At 38.7% G+C, this 18792-nt stretch overlaps 1 protein-coding gene across 1 annotated transcript in view; it reads right to left on the reverse strand.

Moving 5' to 3' along the window:
- Window positions 1-390: 390 nt before the first annotated feature.
- Window positions 391-18792, reverse strand: part of agmo (alkylglycerol monooxygenase) — a 31747-nt gene continuing 13345 nt past the window's right edge. The window contains exons 4-13 of the mRNA XM_057351471.1: window positions 16285-16388; window positions 15937-16032; window positions 14156-14222; window positions 13869-13934; window positions 13522-13601; window positions 12317-12451; window positions 9824-9940; window positions 8116-8198; window positions 7927-8029; window positions 391-1704 (exon numbers count right to left, since the gene is read on the reverse strand). Coding sequence (XP_057207454.1) covers window positions 1624-1704; window positions 7927-8029; window positions 8116-8198; window positions 9824-9940; window positions 12317-12451; window positions 13522-13601; window positions 13869-13934; window positions 14156-14222; window positions 15937-16032; window positions 16285-16388 — 932 coding nt within the window. The 3' untranslated portion in view covers window positions 391-1623. The remainder of the gene's footprint in view (window positions 1705-7926; window positions 8030-8115; window positions 8199-9823; window positions 9941-12316; window positions 12452-13521; window positions 13602-13868; window positions 13935-14155; window positions 14223-15936; window positions 16033-16284; window positions 16389-18792) is intronic.

Below are 18792 nucleotides of genomic sequence, written 5' to 3' on the forward strand. Positions count from 1 at the left end.
ACAGAGGATAGGCCCGCTTCCTTTGAAGTGCTGCCAGTTAGTGCAATGCTAGAATCTGAACATGAGTCATTCGGGTCTTTTCTGGCAACGGAACACAACATTTGTGAGCCTAACTGGACCAATGAGTGCCGTGTGAGGAACAAGCCTGTTATTTTCACCACATTAAACATTTGACCTAACTGATTGTTTCCAATGCAATGCATTGTTTATTTGTAAAGCAGATTTTATGCTTAATGATAGGTACATCTTAGTTCATGGTTGTGGTTAAAATTCCAGTATGCACTAATCATTTTTATGCTGTCTATAAATAACCCCAATAGAACAGTTGCACAAGCAAGTTTCTAATAAAAAAACAAAATAAAATAATTTTACGATACCTTTCAGAGGAAATACAGGCTTTTTTATTATGATTAAAGTTTCAGCCATACAATACACACAGCAGTGCTCAATGTTATTTTTAGCAAAAAAAAATTTTTTTAAAGATAGTAGAAAACCACATCATATGTGGCAGCTGCAAACAGCTGTAATGTATGACAGCTTTACACTATTGTTGCTGGCCTGCTGTTGTGCTTTAATGAGCAACACAGAAACATTGCAAATTTAGACACACCTCGAGTGATCTGCTAGTCAAATTTATCATTACACCACTTAATACCTCATCCCATTACAGGTGTAAAAGCAGCTGTTATACAACAGTGAAATTGTGTTTTATGAAATTATGAAAGTGACATACATCAACATCGTTAGAAAGACACTTGTAATTATAACAAGTATACAGTACATTGCAAATTCTAAATATACGGTACAGTAGTTGAGTTAAACGGTTTTCTCTCATTAAACATTTATAATTAAAACATTATTGCTGTTTGTCCCAACTTGTTATATTTTTATGTAGATAATGTATTATGAGAGCAATGTAATTTGAATTCCTTTAATACTGCTTTTGCCTCCTAGTGGTTAATTGTAGAATTGCAGGAGATCAGAGCACAGTGAACACTAAGCAGTCTCTATTTGTTTATTTAACCTGTACAAGTTGTCAGGAATGCCAGTACCTTTTTAAAAAACATTAAAATATATTTAAAATCTATAAAAGATTACATTACATTAAAATTACATTTGTCCAAAAGTATGCTGGTTCTCTATTTTGTCACAGGTGTAGGTCTAGTCAGGTAGTTTCTGTATGATAAGATGAATCTTTAAACATAATACTTCAAAATACATTAAGGTTACATTTATATATTAATGAAATAACACTACACTGTGCAAGCAGTTACAGTTGATACCTTCTGTATTTAATCCATGTATGATGTGATTAAGGTTTAGCTCAGTTCTGAACATTAAGCAATATTTGAAGAGTTTGGTTCCAAAATTAGATTAATATCAATCAAACTGCAGTTGTTTTGTTTTGATTTAAGCCATAATAACTCCACAAATACAGCTAACTGACACAATAAAAACATGATAACATAATAAAAAACATGATTTTTGAACTGTTTTAATTTCGGAGTTATCTCATTTTGGAACCAAACTCTTCATTTGGTCTTTACAATGTTTTTGCACCTTCACAAAAGTCAGTGTGTTTTAAAAACTGAGTTTTCACAGAAACTTTGATTTGGGTTTTCTTTAGTTTTGTTTCTTCACCTTGTTAATTTGCTGGTTCACACTCTGTGGAGTCCAGTAGATTGCAGAGATTAGGACAAAGACCTGTAAAAAACAAAACATTTAAATAGAAAATATGTTAATATTAACAGGCAAATTTAAGTTAATTAATGCTCTAAAAAATGTTAAAGATGAAAAAAGTTCACATCCTCACTACATTTTATGACTTAATGTCATTTATTGCACAGCATTTATTAGTAGTAATGCAGATTAAAAACCTACACTTACACCAACTGTAGACTTCTTTGTGAATGCTTTCTACATAACCATTTCTTATTAAAATAAATGTCAGTACATTGCTGACAGTGCATGTGCAAATTATTATTCAGTGCAATACAGAGATGCGTGTGAAAATAAAAATGCAAATCAATCCGAATGCACATAAAACATCAGATAGCATTTTATGCTACAATATCATCTGTGCACTAAACAGATTTACCCTCAAAATATGTCAAAATTGTATTCAAAATAAAAAGTGCAAGAAACCTAAATGTCATAGCAGGAAAATGTACTAAATAAAAACAACAAGTAAAAAAGAAAAGCATGTGGCCAAAGAATCTCCCATGATGCATTTGAAAAATAGCAGAGGGTTCACAGAAGCCATTGTGGAATCAGGCCAGAAATGACATTCTTCCAAAAAACTGTAATTGTAACCGCCCTTTCTTCCTTGCGTTCTGGACCATAAACTGCATCCGAGCTCTAAACGGAGGCCAAAATCATATTCTATCTATCAGAACTACCTCTCTGATGGGAAATAACCAGAGTTTCCTCAGGACCAGCACAGCTGTTTCCCTCTGAGAGAAGACAGAAAAACATGCGAGCGAGAGAGAGAGAGAGAGAGAGAGAGAGAGAGAGAGAGAGAGAGAGAGAGAGAGAGAGAGAGAGAGAGAGAAAAGAGTCAGAGAGACAGAAAAACATGCATGCGAGCGAGCGAGCGAGCGAGCGAGCGAGAGAGAGAGAGCGAGAAAAGCTGACCTCAGACTACCTGATTCCACCCATCAAACCTTGTCTGTCGGAAAACCCACTTGATCTCTCTGAAGTACAAATGCTATGTTTTTGAATGCATGTTGTTTTCCCTCTTGATACTGCAATATAAATATCGTAATACTCCAATATTTCAATCATTTTTACTAGGTGGCAATGCAGTTACACAGAGCTTTTGAAGTCTACTGAAACTCAGATTGTTGTCCTGACAAAAATAACACCCTGTCTGTTAGTTTGGAAAGACATATCAATAAATTGGGATCAACAGCATGTCTCCAAACAAAAAGTCAAAATTCTCATTAAGATTTAAAACATTTATTTATTATAATGTCTTTCCACAAGCAAATGATCTGAGCTACAGTATGCTGTGCGCTAAAAAGTGTTACCAATTATGTCACTTTGGTCACTTTCTATGACTTACAAATGGGGGAAGCATATTGCCATCTCTGTTCAAAGCTGATCCTTATGAATCATAGCTAAAGACTTCTGAGTCTCCTGAGCCACGAAAGAGCAACCGCTGAGCAAAACAGTTTTCCTTTGGGAAAGCATGTAGGACAAAACTGTGGTTAAACTGGAGAGAGAAAGAGTGTGTGTGGGCACCAAACAGAAGTAAAACAAGAACAGAGGTTCGGTTTAAAGTTTCAAACAACAGCATGTGGAGTTGAAAAAACCTCAGTAAGATTAAGATGAACGGAGCAGGAGAGCCAATAACTCTAAATACTTAAAGAACAAAAGAGAATATCGAGAGGAGGAGATGCTCAGTTTATAGTTTCAATAGAGCTGCACTGCCTGGGTCAAGAAATTATATTTAAAGCTCAAAAGTCTCACAGAAAACCTTACAAAGCAAAGCTATAAAAACACCACCTTACCACACACACACACACTGTTTTTACTGTACTAGGGGTTGCAGTTTGTGCTTTAGCATTTCTTTTTATGAAATATCATGTAATGTATGTTGTATACTTGTTTGTAGTTTAACTACTCATTTGACATGATTTGTATGTTACTATTGCTATGTGAAGCACTTTGGTCAACACTCGTGTTGTTTTAAGGCGCTATACAAATAAACTTGACCTTGACACACAAAGACGTGCCGTAGAAAGAAATCTGTTAAGCAATAAAAGCACTTGCGTGTGACTCTCTGGGCCGGGGTGGCACTGGTGACCCATTACTGAAACCCCCTACTGCTTTTGGCAGTCTTTGGTTTGGTTCGGCGCGGCCGCGAGCGCTTTGATGCAGGCCGTCGTGGCAGCCGTGTGTGATTCTCACCGGACTTTCTGTAAATCAGCTCAATGAGATTTCTGAGACAAGGGCGACGATGGATTGGGCTCCCGGGGCTTGTCAGGAATGTTCGAGCATGGCCTGCTGAGCAACCTGAAGCCATGGAAGTGCCAGAACATATCACCTTGCAAGAAGATCTTCAGTTAAGAGCACAGGGAAATATTACAGCGAGTGCCAATGTTTGCTTGGTTTCTGGTTAGGAATATCCAATATGTGGCACTTACAAAGGTTTAAATTAGGTCTATATTTCATCTCCCTCTCAATCTCCCAGCAATTTCCTGGCATTCTCCGCTTTATCAATTAAATAGCCATTTCTTATTTTTCCATAATCCCAACGATCCAAATCTCCTCACGACTGCAAATTCCCTGACACCTGAGGACTATATGAAAACAAATGTTTCCAATCACCCGAAAAAGTGGCTAATAATCTCTTTATCAGATGAATTCAGACGGCAAACTTCCTCTCCTGCGGCACGCTGGTGGCTGTCATGTGCTGTGGAAAGATAAAGCAGCGGTGTTGCTGACTAAAGCTGATCTTGATAATATTATCTTAACCTTTTCCTTCCAGAAGTGGGGCAGGTCTTTGTATCGGTATCATATTTGTTTCGCCCTTGAGAAATGAGGCAGCCAAATATTAGCTTTGATGGGTGGAAAAACAGAGACTGGAAAGAACACGGATAGGAACGCTGGAACATTATCAATGGCCTGAAATAAAGAGAAGCTTGGGTGGGTGTGCAACTGACCAGGACATTTTTAGCCACAGATAATGTCACTGAACGCTTTTATTGCCAATACGGCAGATATACACCGTCAAAAAAAAATGACGGATAAAGTACTGGCAGAAAATTACCATTACATTTTCCTTTATTTTACGGACATTTCCGTTAATGCTAAAATGTAATTTAATGCAGTGCAAAATGTAAAATACAGGTAAAAAAACTGTAAAAAATGAATACGGAAAATTCCTTTATATTAATACAGTATATTGTTCCCTATTTTTACAGATTTTTTTAGAGTGCAGCTATTCAAAGGGATGGAGTTTAAAACTAACCGCAACATCTGTGATATTCTGTCAATCACAGAAAGTAGTTTTACGGTTCTCTTAGTTTGTACCGTGTACCATAAAACACATTACAGTATGTTACTGCTTAACTTGAAACTTTCCTTTAATGCACAGGACTGAAAACAGCAAAAACAAGACAAACTTTACATAGTAAAATGTAACTATAATATAAAATTATATATAAACGCTCAATTTTAATGTAGAAATATATATTTAAAAAATTCTCCTTGACATCGAAGAGATTAAATGGAGAGCAAATGGAAACTTTTGCTCAAGTCACCATCTTAGACAACTCTTTAAAAAAGGCCTGAAAATCTCACAAATGTCTCAATTGGAGTTTCAGAAGAAATCTCAAAAATGTCACAAACTGAGCTCACACTTGCTCATGTCTGCAATTAAGTGTCAATATTATTGCCGAATTCAATATTTATTTATTCTACATTTATTTTACAGTTCATACTCTTAATGTTACTCCATCATACTCGTAAACAATCATCGTGCTTCTATAGCTGCGTCTTAATTCGGAGGTCGCATTTGTAGGCCGCATATGTCATCGAGGTTTATTATTTCATTTCAAGGTAAGAATTAAACTACAACGATAACGTCTTAAGAGAAATACACGTTCATTTTATAATGTGTTTTTTTTACTGAAATGATACAACCTCGATGACGTATGCGGTCGACAAATGCGACCTCCGGATGACACAGCCATCGAATTGAGGCTGATGCTATTTCTAGTTCTCCTAGGCAATTTTAAGAAAAAACACATGAGACTTAAATAAAACACAACTTTCAAAGAGCAACTTCTGAGCAATAAAAGTTTCTTATGGGATTGCATCAAAAAAGGTCAAATCCGAATTATTAGAACATTTTAGAGCAATATTTCCATTAATAATAGTCTAAACCAGTGTTTTATCTGCTGTGAGCTTTGACAGCGCAGAAAGGGTTAGTGTGCTCACACAGGCAGGTATCTGATCATGTCTCAAAGCATAATGAGGTCACCACCGGACATCTGTTGAGAAGATCCTTTAATTACAATCAGACATGCAGACCTAGATCTAGACCCGGATTCCCCTTACCTGAACCCTTCACGTAATGCATATAATCACATAAGAACACTTTTCCGTACGCCCTGCCACAAATTCACTGCACTGCTATGTACAGGACGCTCAAACAAACAGAGCAATGTTTTGATAGCACCACAGGGCTCGTGTTTAGACTTCTCAGGTAATCAACTGAGGAATGGTTTACTTACGGGTGATTCTGCAAATTACACTGGCATAGATATCGCACTGAAGTATTAAACTAATTCAAAACTTCACCTTAAGTAAATTTCCTTTCCAGTTTGGTTGATCGTGGATTGTTGGTGCTAGCGACATCAAAGTCATGGGTTTTAATCCGAGGGAACTGAGTATAAGCATTTGGCAAATGAATGCATGCAAATATATTTGATTAAAAGCGTTTAACAATTAAATTCAGAGCTAATAAAATACTCATAATCGGTCTGGCGAAGACTAGAGTTACAGTTTTATATTATATTTCAAGCCATAAGAGCATTTCCTAAATGTTATTGTATCCTTCTGTATAGCTCGTAATTACAGAGGAATTAAAAATGTTCCGCGGGGCATTTTCAGCACCTGAACTTACAGATCCACACTCACACAGTAAAAGCAAAAATTCTGTGTGTAAATCTAATCAGTCTTCCACCGACGTACTTAATTGATTCCAGAACTGTTGCCTTCACGTAACGCATGGAACGTGGAGAAGAAACGGAGAGATGGATGATGGATAGATGGAGGGACTCGAAGACAGAGGTGGCGCACTAATGAAAGGTCACCCGAGATGCACGACCATGCACGCTGCCAGCGGCAGAAACACACACACAGCAATTTTATGGTCAATTGGGCCATGCATCTGGACTCATACATCACTGAGGCGTGGAGCAGAACTCCGTGCCAGATCCGACATACACATATTGTTACACAACACATCAAGTTAACACAAACGTATCCACATTAGCCTTCATGCAGGACAAATGATGCACAGAACTAGGTGAAATAAGCTCATGTCACACCTATATCCTGATCAGTTTTGCTGCCTTAAAGAGTTCACCCAAAAATGAAAAATCTTACCATCCAATAGAAGATATTTTGAAGAATGTTGGTAACTGAACAACGGCAGTACCTATTCACTTCTATTGTATGAACACCAAACCAATGCTAGTCCACCGTTGTTCAGTTACCAACATGCTTTATAATATCTTCTTTTGAGGCTTAATAAAATTTAAACGGATGAGTTATAAAATGAATTCACCCCCCTCTCAGTTGTCATGAAGGGCAAAATTAGCAATATAGACCAGAATAGGTTTTTGTACCAGACTGTAATCATGTTTTTCTCTGCTATAAAGTTGGGCATTTTAACATGGGGCTCAATGAGATTCTGCTCTGTTTTGAAACCAGTCTCTAGCGGCCAGTCAATGAATTGCAGTTTAAAGGTGCAGTCGCTAAAAACCGCCGCTAGAGGGCGCACGACCAAAACAACATGATGGGAATGGTCGATTTTCTCACGATTTACAAGTAGTTGGAAACATTTGAGATATTGTAAGTACTCAGCTGAACAAAAGATATAACACTGGCCTAGTGGTTTTTTGGATATTTTACTGCAAAATTGTTACAAACTGCACCTTTATGTCACTTCTGTGTTGGTTTCACGAGAGAGACCGGTAGGTTGCCGGTCGGTTCGATCCCAAGGAGTGAACATACACAAAATGTACAATTTAACTAAATGCACTGTAAGTTGCTTAAGTGTCACTATGTCATTTATCTTTATTTTTTATATATAAACCAAAAAAGTGTGTGTATGAATTTGGTGTGCATATTGTGTGTATGAATTTGGTGTGTATATTGAAATGCAGCAAGTGTTAAAGTCATCAGTCATACCTCAATTGGAAGAGCCAAGAGCTCTAGATGTCTAATGTAACCAAACCGATAAAGTGCCATTAAAAGAAAACATCTCAGCATCTCCCACATAGCTGCATTAGCCCTGCAAAGAATGAAACCGTTATAACTTAAAGTGAATGACGGCATGAACATTTATCGCAGATGGATAGATCGATAGATGAGACATACCTCTGGTCTATAAGGAAGCCAAGGGCGGTCAGAGAAAGTAATACGTAGGTTGTCATTAGAAGTACAGACATTTCTGAGAATATCTATGGGACAGAAAAACTCTATTTAACATACTGTAAGCACCCCATTGAATTGAATATGATGTCTGAAGAAATAAACCTGAACAATTTGGGTAGCAAGACAGTTAAATAATAACATCAAGAAGCTGCAAATCTTGAAGGGAAACCATTAACACTGTTAAAGGGGTAAATCCGCGGTCACACATGACTTTTCCCTCCATTGACTTCCATTCATACGCATGCGACCGACCGGAAACGCAAGCCCGTCCAACGATATTTCGCTGCGTAGCAAAGTTCAAGTTTGAAGAACTCTGACCTGCGAATTCGCGTCACGTGAGTGCGTGAGATCAAAACGTCACAGCGTGACCTCTCGGTACAGAAATGTAAAAATCGGAGGAATCGCGTCCGCCCATTTTCGTACCACTGTCCGAACGATCTTCGAATTGCTCAAAGTCAAGTCTGACCGTGGCTTAATTCATTAGAAAAAAAACTGTTCTACTAAAGTAACAATGTCACCTACTGTACATGTTGCATAACCCGATGGCGAGTAAATTAAATTAAATTTGTCATTTTTCGGTGAGCTAATGCTTCGAATCGTGAATTTTCGGCCAGATTTTCACTGAGCAAATATCATAATCTTTTCATATAGTTAACACATGGAACGGTGTTAATGAAGTTTATCTGGCCTTGCTAACCCACATTACCCAGCAATGGTTAAGTCAGGTGTGTGACCTCATAACATTTTTGATATGACACCAGCAAACAATTACCAACTTTTCCCTTGTGCGACACCAGACAGAACCCAGACCTCAGGCTATAGGGCCTGGCTCGGTTTTCCATCATTAAAAAGGGGAAAAGGGTGTGTTTGGATTTGTTAATTTTTCAAGCCTTTCCATCTCCAATTCCTACAATAACAGTGCGAGAGGGCGAGAAACCATCCTCACAAATTTGCATTTCTGCTATACTCAGCTCCAGCTAAATTGTTATTTAAGGTAAATGCAAACCTACACTGTTTTAGGCTATTTATTGCCAAGCCAAGACGTCTAAGTTTGTTATTTGTCTTGGAAGAGGTGAAAATGAATATTTCCAGGGGCCGACAAAGTGGTCATCTTGGCTCTCTGTGTGTTTGTATTGGTTGTTGGACCACTGACTGCCGTTTTATTGGCTGGCCGAGTTAAGGAGGGGGATCCAAGGGACACTTCTCAGAGAGCCACAACTAAAGGAGCACCGCAGAGGTAGGAATCATGGGAAAACACGACCGTTGCATTTCATTGGGGAGGCAGGGTGGGGCGGCACATTCTGGCTAACCAAAACCATGCCTGGGGAACATCGACTTCCAAGGATAACGGAAAAGGGAAACTGAACATCTATCTGTTTTTGAAGGCGGGAGATGAACAATAATAGATACAGATTACTTAAAAGTAGCCTGCCTGCTCAAGAAGCACAAGGCCTTATTATTAAAGAACATTTAGGATAATGAGAGAGAGGTTGATAAGAGACCTTGCGTGGTCCATACGTCAAATTAGTAGCTTTTAAAAATCACGTAGATGACAATGAAAGATGGAATACAGATGATGGCCTTGGTGTTTCTGGAAGGCTACAGGGAAAACCTGATGTGGATTTTTATTGTGGAAGGAAAAGGTACTTACCGCTTGATTCGTCAACAGGTTTTCATACACGCCCAGCAGAAGTAAGAAGTGTAGGACCACGTAGACTTGCATCACAGGAGACCATGCTGGATCATAGGGCTTTTCCTCACCTGTAATCTGATATTATTCAGAATTGTGTCATATTTGAGTTACGTAAGCATTACTCAATGTAAATGCAATAACATCCCCATAAAATAACAGTTGAATTTTTTTTATGAATATGCTAGTCGTAGGAAAACCAATAAACTAGTGTGCCTCAAAGCATTGACAAAACATGCATTTAGAAGTCTACAGTCTCTAACTTTCGCCAATAGGGATGAATTGTTTTTATGACATCCTCCTGCACTTCAACTGCTCATCAAATTCTACAAAATTAGATAAACTAGCCGCAACTAACCATTGTGGCTCTTGAGGCAAAACGTTAAACGGGTGCCGAATTATTTACGGTATTATCATCATATGTGTGGAATTAACACAATATCGATAAGTTACTCTGAAAAAGTAATTAATTACTAGTTACTAATTACTAATAGTGTAATTAGATTACTGTAAAAACTACTCCCTCCAAAAAGTATTTAATTACTTATTACTAATTACTTTCTATATCCTACATCAACCTTGATTAGTTAAGTGATTAAAGGATAGACATGAAAGGGCTCTTTTAATTCATTCAAATAAATAATATAAAACTACATAAAGTAGTATTATTAACTGACCAAAGCATTACAAATGTGAGAATGATACATTAAAACACAGATTTTAAAGTTAGACTTTGAATTTTGATGTCAATTCGACTATTACACACACATATATTACACAAAGTATTTAGTTTAATTACATCAAAAGTAACTGTAATTAAATTACAGAAAAAATAAGAGTAATCCCTTACTTTACTTTTCCAAGGGAAAAGTAATTAAATTACAGTAACTAATTACTTAGTAACTAGTTACACCCAACACTGATTGTGACACCCTTGTAACAGTATACATACATATCAAAGTAACTCAATCAAGCATTTGGCTTTGTAGTCCAAACATCTTAGCTCTGTAGAAATCTCTCCATTTGAAACTGCAGCCGCTCAGTGAAAATGTTGGTACGATTCAATAATTCAACCTAAAACCACAGTACATAACACAACTACATCACTCTTTGGATCCTGACCAAAAACATCACGGTTTCTGCGTACATAATCATTGAGAATTTGATCATTATTGATATCCTAAGCATTCCAAAGTCATGTGTGGCTTTTCCTCACACCAGAAACTGTGGTGGCTCCACCACCATGGCGATCTGCTTTCCCTCAGAAATCAACACATCCAACCCTCCCTCACCGCCGCTTCTCCACAGGAGAAACAACAGGCACACCCCAGTCTTCATCACCACGAGCCTTTCAAGATATTTCTGTCAAATTCCTGCACTTTGCACATGTTTAGGATCACCAGGACCTACTTTGAGGTGGCTTTAATTGTAATATAGTGAGCGAGACTGAGAATGAGAGTGTGTGAAACCGTGAATGTGGAGATTTTCAAAGCAAACCGCCGTTCTCCTGATGAGAAGACCTCAAAACCTTGTCGCAAGCCGACTGTTTGATCCAGCCCAAAAAAGCTGGCTTTTAAAGACGAGCGAAAACGAGCCTATTGTTCTTTGGTCCGCAAAGGCAGTTAAAACCGATTTGGCATCGGCGCACACTTGTAAAGACTGTCTGAAACATGAGTCTGTTTTTATGTGTGAACTCAGTGAGTGAGTCATTCGGGAGACGGTTTTTTCCTGCTTGAGAAACTGCAGGTAGTAAATGAGAAAAAAGGGATGTTTCTGACAAGAGAGCTCCCAATTTAAAGGCAAAGAGTTTCATTTTAGAATGACTAAAACAATAACCGTTTAAACTGGATTCACAAAACAGCCAAAAATTTGTGGAAGTTAAATAACACTTTAAAATATGCCAGATTGTTTTCAAAAAGGGACATACCCGACCAATGGTTTAATTAAGCTAGAAATGACCCAACCATGGGTTGAAACAACCCAGAATTTTGGTCTGAAATAACCCAGCATATGTTCATTCATAACCTATGAAAGCAATTTTTTAATTCTACTTTCTTTTAATCTGACCACAAAAATTGCAATTGCACCGCGCTTCATAAAATTCATATGATTTATTCAGATAAAATATAATTTTCAAATATTTCTTTGTATTTAATAAATGAAATATAAATTTGTGTAGCTTAGTATTCCAAAAAAGGAATATTTGGATAACATTAACAAACATTTTAGCCGGATAAAATGTAATGCATCATTAAAAACTGCACTTAAAAGTATAAGTATACATCAACTTCTTTCGAATTTCTTTCGATTTCATTTCTCCTGCCACAATTCATATTCATTTATTCTGAATTTAAAAGGCATTGTCTGAAAAGCACACGAACCCTGCTGTCTACTGTTTTATCAGAATAAGAAACATCTTGATATGGCAGACTAGCGTGAAAAAAACCTTCCCACCTCGGGAATATCTGCGATGTCTCCGAGTCTCGGTTTTCCTGGAGTCCAGCCTGGGCCTTTAAAAATGACGGACAGCTTGTTTGAAATTCCATCAGCTTCCCAGAACCTCTGCCACAGGTACGGATAATAACGAAACTTCAGAAGAACAAGAGAAATGAGTGTATTAATGACACATGACACGCTTCATACACCCATTACTGACTCAACTCTTTGATGCTGCGTTGCGCAAAAACTGTTAAATCGAATTTAATGTGAAATGTTATCCAACTGACTCGTATTACTCTCTTTTCTTTAGTAAACTCGCGTTAAAACTAATAACAGCTTAACATTTACTAAATCTTGCTTTTCATAACATTAACATCATTCTTATTCATTTCGTCATGGAGTCCACGTGGCTAGATGCTTTCTGTCACACACATCAGATGGCTCTTACTCCGGGTCACCAGCGCAGAGAAAATAATCAAACACAACTTCCATTGGGTTTCGCCGGACTCTTTCACCTCCCCTGAGCCGGTTGTTTAAAGTGCAGTAATAATGTTATGGTTACAGCGTGGTTTTTCCACTAGCCCTGTAATGTAAGGAGAGGCCCGGCTCCCACTGACCCTGGCGAGATATTTACGTCTCTAAAATTAGGCCAGTCCAAAACGCTAGAACCCATTACGTGAAACCCAATTCATTTGCTTGTTTTGATATTTTCACCAGTCAAAGGTCTTGATAGAATGAAGGGTCAAATTAATCTTAACCATTTGTTTATGTACAATGTAGCATTTGCTTGTATAATGTGTGGAGTGATTAGTGAGCCCATGAACGTCACACAATAACTTTGATATCCAGCCATAGTAAAGAAGGGCTATCCCCTCAAAAATGGTTTAACCTTAGAATACTTACAGTAGAAAACAAGCACACGTCATATTGAAAACGAAAGCTCAAGTCATATTGACTTATTTTATGGTTGTTTTAGAGTGCTTTTTCGTGATTTAGTACTGTGGAGATGATCTTAAAAATGACACCGATTTTAAAGAGCTTTCTTACTCTTGAGTAACTCGCAGAGCTTTACTGCTTTTGTAATAAACACTTCTTAAATTTTAGGAATTACCAAATATCACAATAATATTAACATCAATCAAATCAACCAATGAAGGAATCGTAAAAATATCCTCCAAAATCGATCTATACTGTACATGAATCTGCTTCGGTGTACCAACCTCGACCGTCCAGATTTCAAATGTGTTGATTGGGTGTGTGAGCCCGTAGATAACTTTATCACTTTCTGGAGCAAACGTACCTGCAGTACAGCAGAGCAGAGATTATTATTTACATATTTGTGTTTGTTAGATTACAATTATTTGACTTTTATTTTTGATATTTTATTTGAATACAGGCAATACAAAGCAGGCAAAGAGAGCTGAGTAAAACTGGGACTCAACACAGGATGCATTCAAATGCATCACGCCTCAGATCAGGTATAAATTTCCATAATTTCAAATAATAAAAAACAAAACAGAAACCACTTTTCATCTTATCAAAAGCATACACGGCACACACAACTTACCAAACATCCTGTCCCATATGATCAGTATTCCTCCATAATTCTTATCAATACAATATGGGTTTCGCCCTGCGGATGGAATTTCATACGTTACTGTAAATGATCAATTCATGATCATCAGTAACAGTGTTATGTCACATACACATGATAAGACAAATCTCATGTTTTCATGAGAATCATCCCAAAGACAAAGTGCATGTGAAGGTGCATGATTTTTGGCCCAACTACTGAAAAACACTAGTGCATTGTGGGAACAGTTAACCGTGCAGTCATTGGGTAACACTGCTTACCGTGGTGAACTCTATGGTGGCTAGGAGTATTCAGAATCCACTCCAGTGGGCCGAGATCTTTGACCAGCTAATGATGAAAACATGACGTTTAACAGAGTCAGAGATAATCATTTTACAAGGACAGTTAATCTCGTTTCATCACATTAACCCCTCTGATAACTGTTTCCTTTCATGCAGTCGACAGAAAAAGATCACGGAAAACACAAAACAAGACAAATGAACTCGGGTTAGTCCATTGTCCACACGTCAAATGTTTCATACAGACAGGCAGACTGAACGGTAATATTAGTCTTGCGTCCAGAATGTGATTAATTTTCCCCATTGAGTGCCTTGTCTTTATTTTGGCATATTACGCTGAAGCACTGTTCTCTTTTGGGACGGCGAAACCTTGAATGGTTCAGATGTTTGCGAATGTATTCAGAGACATCATTAATGCGTAGTGTTTTCATACGCGATGAGCTCGGCTGAAACTCGGCTAACTACGGAAAGATATACAGGAGCCAAATTTCCAGATAGAAAGAACAATATTTATAGATTGGAAGTGAAGCAAACATGGACCGGGAGTCAAGCAGAAAAAATCGACGAAGAAGCCAGCAAGTCTGATAATCCCACATCCACAAGTACGTGCACTCCTCATCACACGTGGTTAAGGCGCTTTCCAAGCCTATTTTCTCAGGATAAAACATCCGTTTCAGCTTGATGTGAGGTATATATATTGCGCAGGTGCTGGGGTTAACCATCAGGATTTTTACTTGAGCGTTTGATTTTTGACGTCTGCAAAATGGGAACAGCTCGGCATAAGTGACCACCACATTTGAGCGGCCCATTATTTCCATGTAATGAGAGGTCTGGCAACAGCTGAAATTTATCTTGAATGAAAGGAGCTCCCTCACAACTTGACTTGTGTTCTGATGTTGGATCAGGACGGGGAATTCGAGGCCAATAAATTATGTGACATCAAAAAAAGCCCATAAAGGAGCATAAATTACACCCTTCAGAAAATTGGAGACGTGTAGACTGTTTTCACTAATAGAGCTCTACAAGATGGAAGTCATTCCAAATCCATTTCCCTGAACGTAAAGCTGATTCTAGCCCACTTACTATACATGGTAAAAGTTAAGTTGCTTCTGTTAGGAGTATTTCATAAAACTCTTTACCTTAAATGTTTCGAGCCACAGAAATGGCAAACCTATCAACCCGCAGGAACGAAAAATCACCAGTGAGTTTCGCCTCTTAAATGGCTAAAACCGTAATCTCAATTTTCTAGAGATTCAATCTCAACAATGTCTGAAACTTTGCTCAGATTTGCCAAAATGGAGATTTCAATGTAAACTCGAACGGTTCTCACCAAACTCTTCCTAAATAAAAAAGAGATTCGTTTGATAGCACTAGTCTAGTATAATGCCAACAATTGGTGTATACTTTTACTTCTCTTAAGCAATTTTTAAAGAAACATCTTTCGACAGTGCTGATATTTCAAAGAAACTAAACAGAAAACCCCATTAAGTCTCTTGAGCAAAAAAATACTTTGGGAAAGCTTTGAGTTTTGAAAATGTCTAGATTAAGTCTCAAGATCCTATCTGATAGACTGAAACAAACTTGTCAAGATCCAAAATGTGTTTAAGATCAACAGTCAAGATCAGGAATGGTTTCAATTTCTTTTGCACCGAGCCTCCAAAAGATCCGAGATGGAACTGAAGCAGTGCTAAGCCATTAGAAACAAAATGTTAGAGGAGAGATGTTGCGTGAAAAATCACTTATAATAAAATCTGATGTCATACCTCAGTATGAATCCAGAACTGATAGAGGAGATTAAATTGTACGTGCACCGCAAATACAGATGGAGGGACCACCAGCGCCAGTGGAAGGTAAAACACCTACAGAAAGAATTATGAAGTCACTTTTGAATTTAAAAGTGCGCAACTAAAACTAATGAACTGATAATGGTTACACAATCTGTAATAGGCTATATGGTATTGTGCCAAATTTACTGTAGGTACATAATGCAGCGATATCATATGCAGCAATATTTGTGTTCCCATTTAACCACATTAGTCTCACTGCGAAAACTTGGGTTGCATTTCAAACTTCTAGATTCTAGGTGGCCTAAACATGACTGAAGCTCTTACCCACGAAGAGAACTGCTGGGCGACAGACTGGCGTAGTGCTGTGGACAGATTGTAGTATTCAGAGCTGTGATGCACCTGATGAGCGGCCCACAAGACATTTATCTCTGAAATGGAAAAAAAGGAGTAATACACAAGTGGAGTGAAGTTGACATTTTCATCTTTGCTTGTAAAAAGAATGCAAGGTTCGAAACTACGATTTTGTTGTTACATTAATCTTCATATTCTACTAGCTCACATTTGCATCTAAAGAATGACATTTAGTCAGTTTGTCAAAATTTTTTCTTATAATGTATGAAATTTATCAGCATCTAGCGGTGAGGTTGCGAATTGCAACCCCAAGGAGATAACGTATTAATGAATCGCGCTCTGTAGAGTTGTTTGTCCGTTTAGGGCTACTGAAGAAACAACAGGGCGAATTCAATGAAAGGGCACCCGTGGCTAAGAGTATAGAATACCAAGAGGCGAAACTCAATAGAGCGCTCCATTGCAACACTCGCGCCCAGTAGCAGCCCTGTGGTTCCGCCATTTTGGGGTGAAAGCGACTCAGCAGTCCAATATCTTTTTGCTGTTGCGATGGCAATATCAGCTGCTTTGAAAAAAAAATAGATGCTGAAATCCAACATGAATGATGAAATACATGATGACAAAACCTTGCTCTCTAGAAACCGTGTGAGTCATCAAGTATTAGCATTAACACTTTTTTAATACCAACAAGTAAAGGACATGCATCAGAAAAATTGGCATTGTTGAACAATAAATGGGAAGTTGACGAATAAATCGTGTGACATAGTAAAATTTAGAAAACAAACTATTAATATTACATTATTTTATATTATTAATATTTATGTTTATAATATAAAACAGTATAAGAGAGGTTTTTTTCATTGTTTTTTCCTAAACTTTTGCCATTACACAATAGGAAAAATTTGCATATTAATCTGTAAAATACCCAAATTTTAATGGAAAAAGCTAATGGTTCATAATTATATTTTTTATATAATGGAAACAATTAGAATTGGGTTTGTATTGTTTTTCTTCAGCAGTAATGCATCCTTGCTAAAAAATATAGAAACCCAATAGAAACCATCACAGGAATTCTAATGGTTAGCATTTTCCATTAAAACCATTACAAAATTCCTTTTTGTAGCGTGTTTTTGGTATTTGTCATGGCTCTGCTTCCTTAGTCATGTTTTTCTTGGTCCTGTAGCAGAGCCATGACAAAGTCTTTGGTTATGTGTGGAGAGAAACTTATTGTTGTCCTTTGGACAATAATATACGTTCTCTCCAGTGTCTTGTCATTGGCCCCTTTCCTCTCGTTTCCTTGTTATCTTTCCCTAAGTGTTTGATTACCCTCACCTGCCCTGTGTCGTTATCCCTCGTTTGTGTTTCCCTATATATACCCTCTTGTTTCTTTGTCCTGTGCTCGTGTATTACGTTGTGTTTGCGTTGTGCTCATGTTCCTGTTCTACCCTGGTTCCTGTTCTACCCTGGTTCCTGTTCTGTGCCTTGTCCTTTATCCGTGAGTTGTGTTTTTAGTCTTTGTCACCCTGCCGTGTTGTTTTTTTGTAAGACGTTGTGTCGTGCCTTGTTTTGTTAGTTTGTTTTTGCCCCCCCGTGGGAAGTGTTTTGTTTCAGTTTTTTATCTCAGTTTCGTTTTCCCCATTGTGGGTGTTTTTGTTTTGTGTTTTGTGTAAAATAAATATTATCTGTTAACCCCTTCACTGCTGCCTGCGCTTGGGTTCTTCTTCTGCCATTCCCTGACAGAATACATGAGCCACTATGAACCCAGCAGGCAGCACCTCGGCCTCTACCAGGCGGGAGTTGGCCGATTGGTGGCAGTCAACCACTGCCAGGATCCAGAGGGGCGACGGCCCGTTTCCTCCGCAGGGCGACCGGGCCCTCGCCGAATATGCCCAGGCATCGGCAAGGAGGAGAGGCTTTCTCCCCGAGGTTGTTATGAACGCCTTCTTCCTTGCGGGCCTGGTCAACCCTCCATCTCTGGAGGACCGAGAGAGAATGGTCAGGGGGTCATTCAAAGACATGGTTAATGGCCTCTCCTCCAGCGACCACCCAGGCTCCTCAAGCTCCCGCCTACCTCCTATTGCGGAGGATTGTGTAGTGGCGGTCGCCACCCTGGGAACACCACACCTTCCGCTTCAGCCCCTGCAGTCTCGTCTCCACCAGTCACCCTCCGTGGCAAGCGAGGAAGGAGGGCATCCGGGGAAGTGTCTACAGACTCCTCCGGTGCGGAGCTAGCCACGCCCTCCAAAGCTGCCTCGCAGCCGACCACAGGCCCTGCGGTTCGGTTGAAGAAGAAGAGGCAGCGGAGGGGCGCGTGCGGATTCAACCCAGCAGTGCAGCCGGGTCCAGTCCGGTGCAGCCGGGTCAGTCCGGTGCAGCCGGTGTCCAGTCCGGTGCAGCCGAGCAGTCCGGCAGTCCAGTCCGGTGCAGGCGATCCCGGCTGTCCGCAGCCGGCTCGTCCTGAGTCCGGCAGCCGGTCAGCAGCCG

This window comes from Triplophysa rosa, linkage group LG14 (genome assembly GCF_024868665.1).
Source record: "Triplophysa rosa linkage group LG14, Trosa_1v2, whole genome shotgun sequence".
Classification (NCBI taxonomy): domain Eukaryota; kingdom Metazoa; phylum Chordata; class Actinopteri; order Cypriniformes; family Nemacheilidae; genus Triplophysa; species Triplophysa rosa.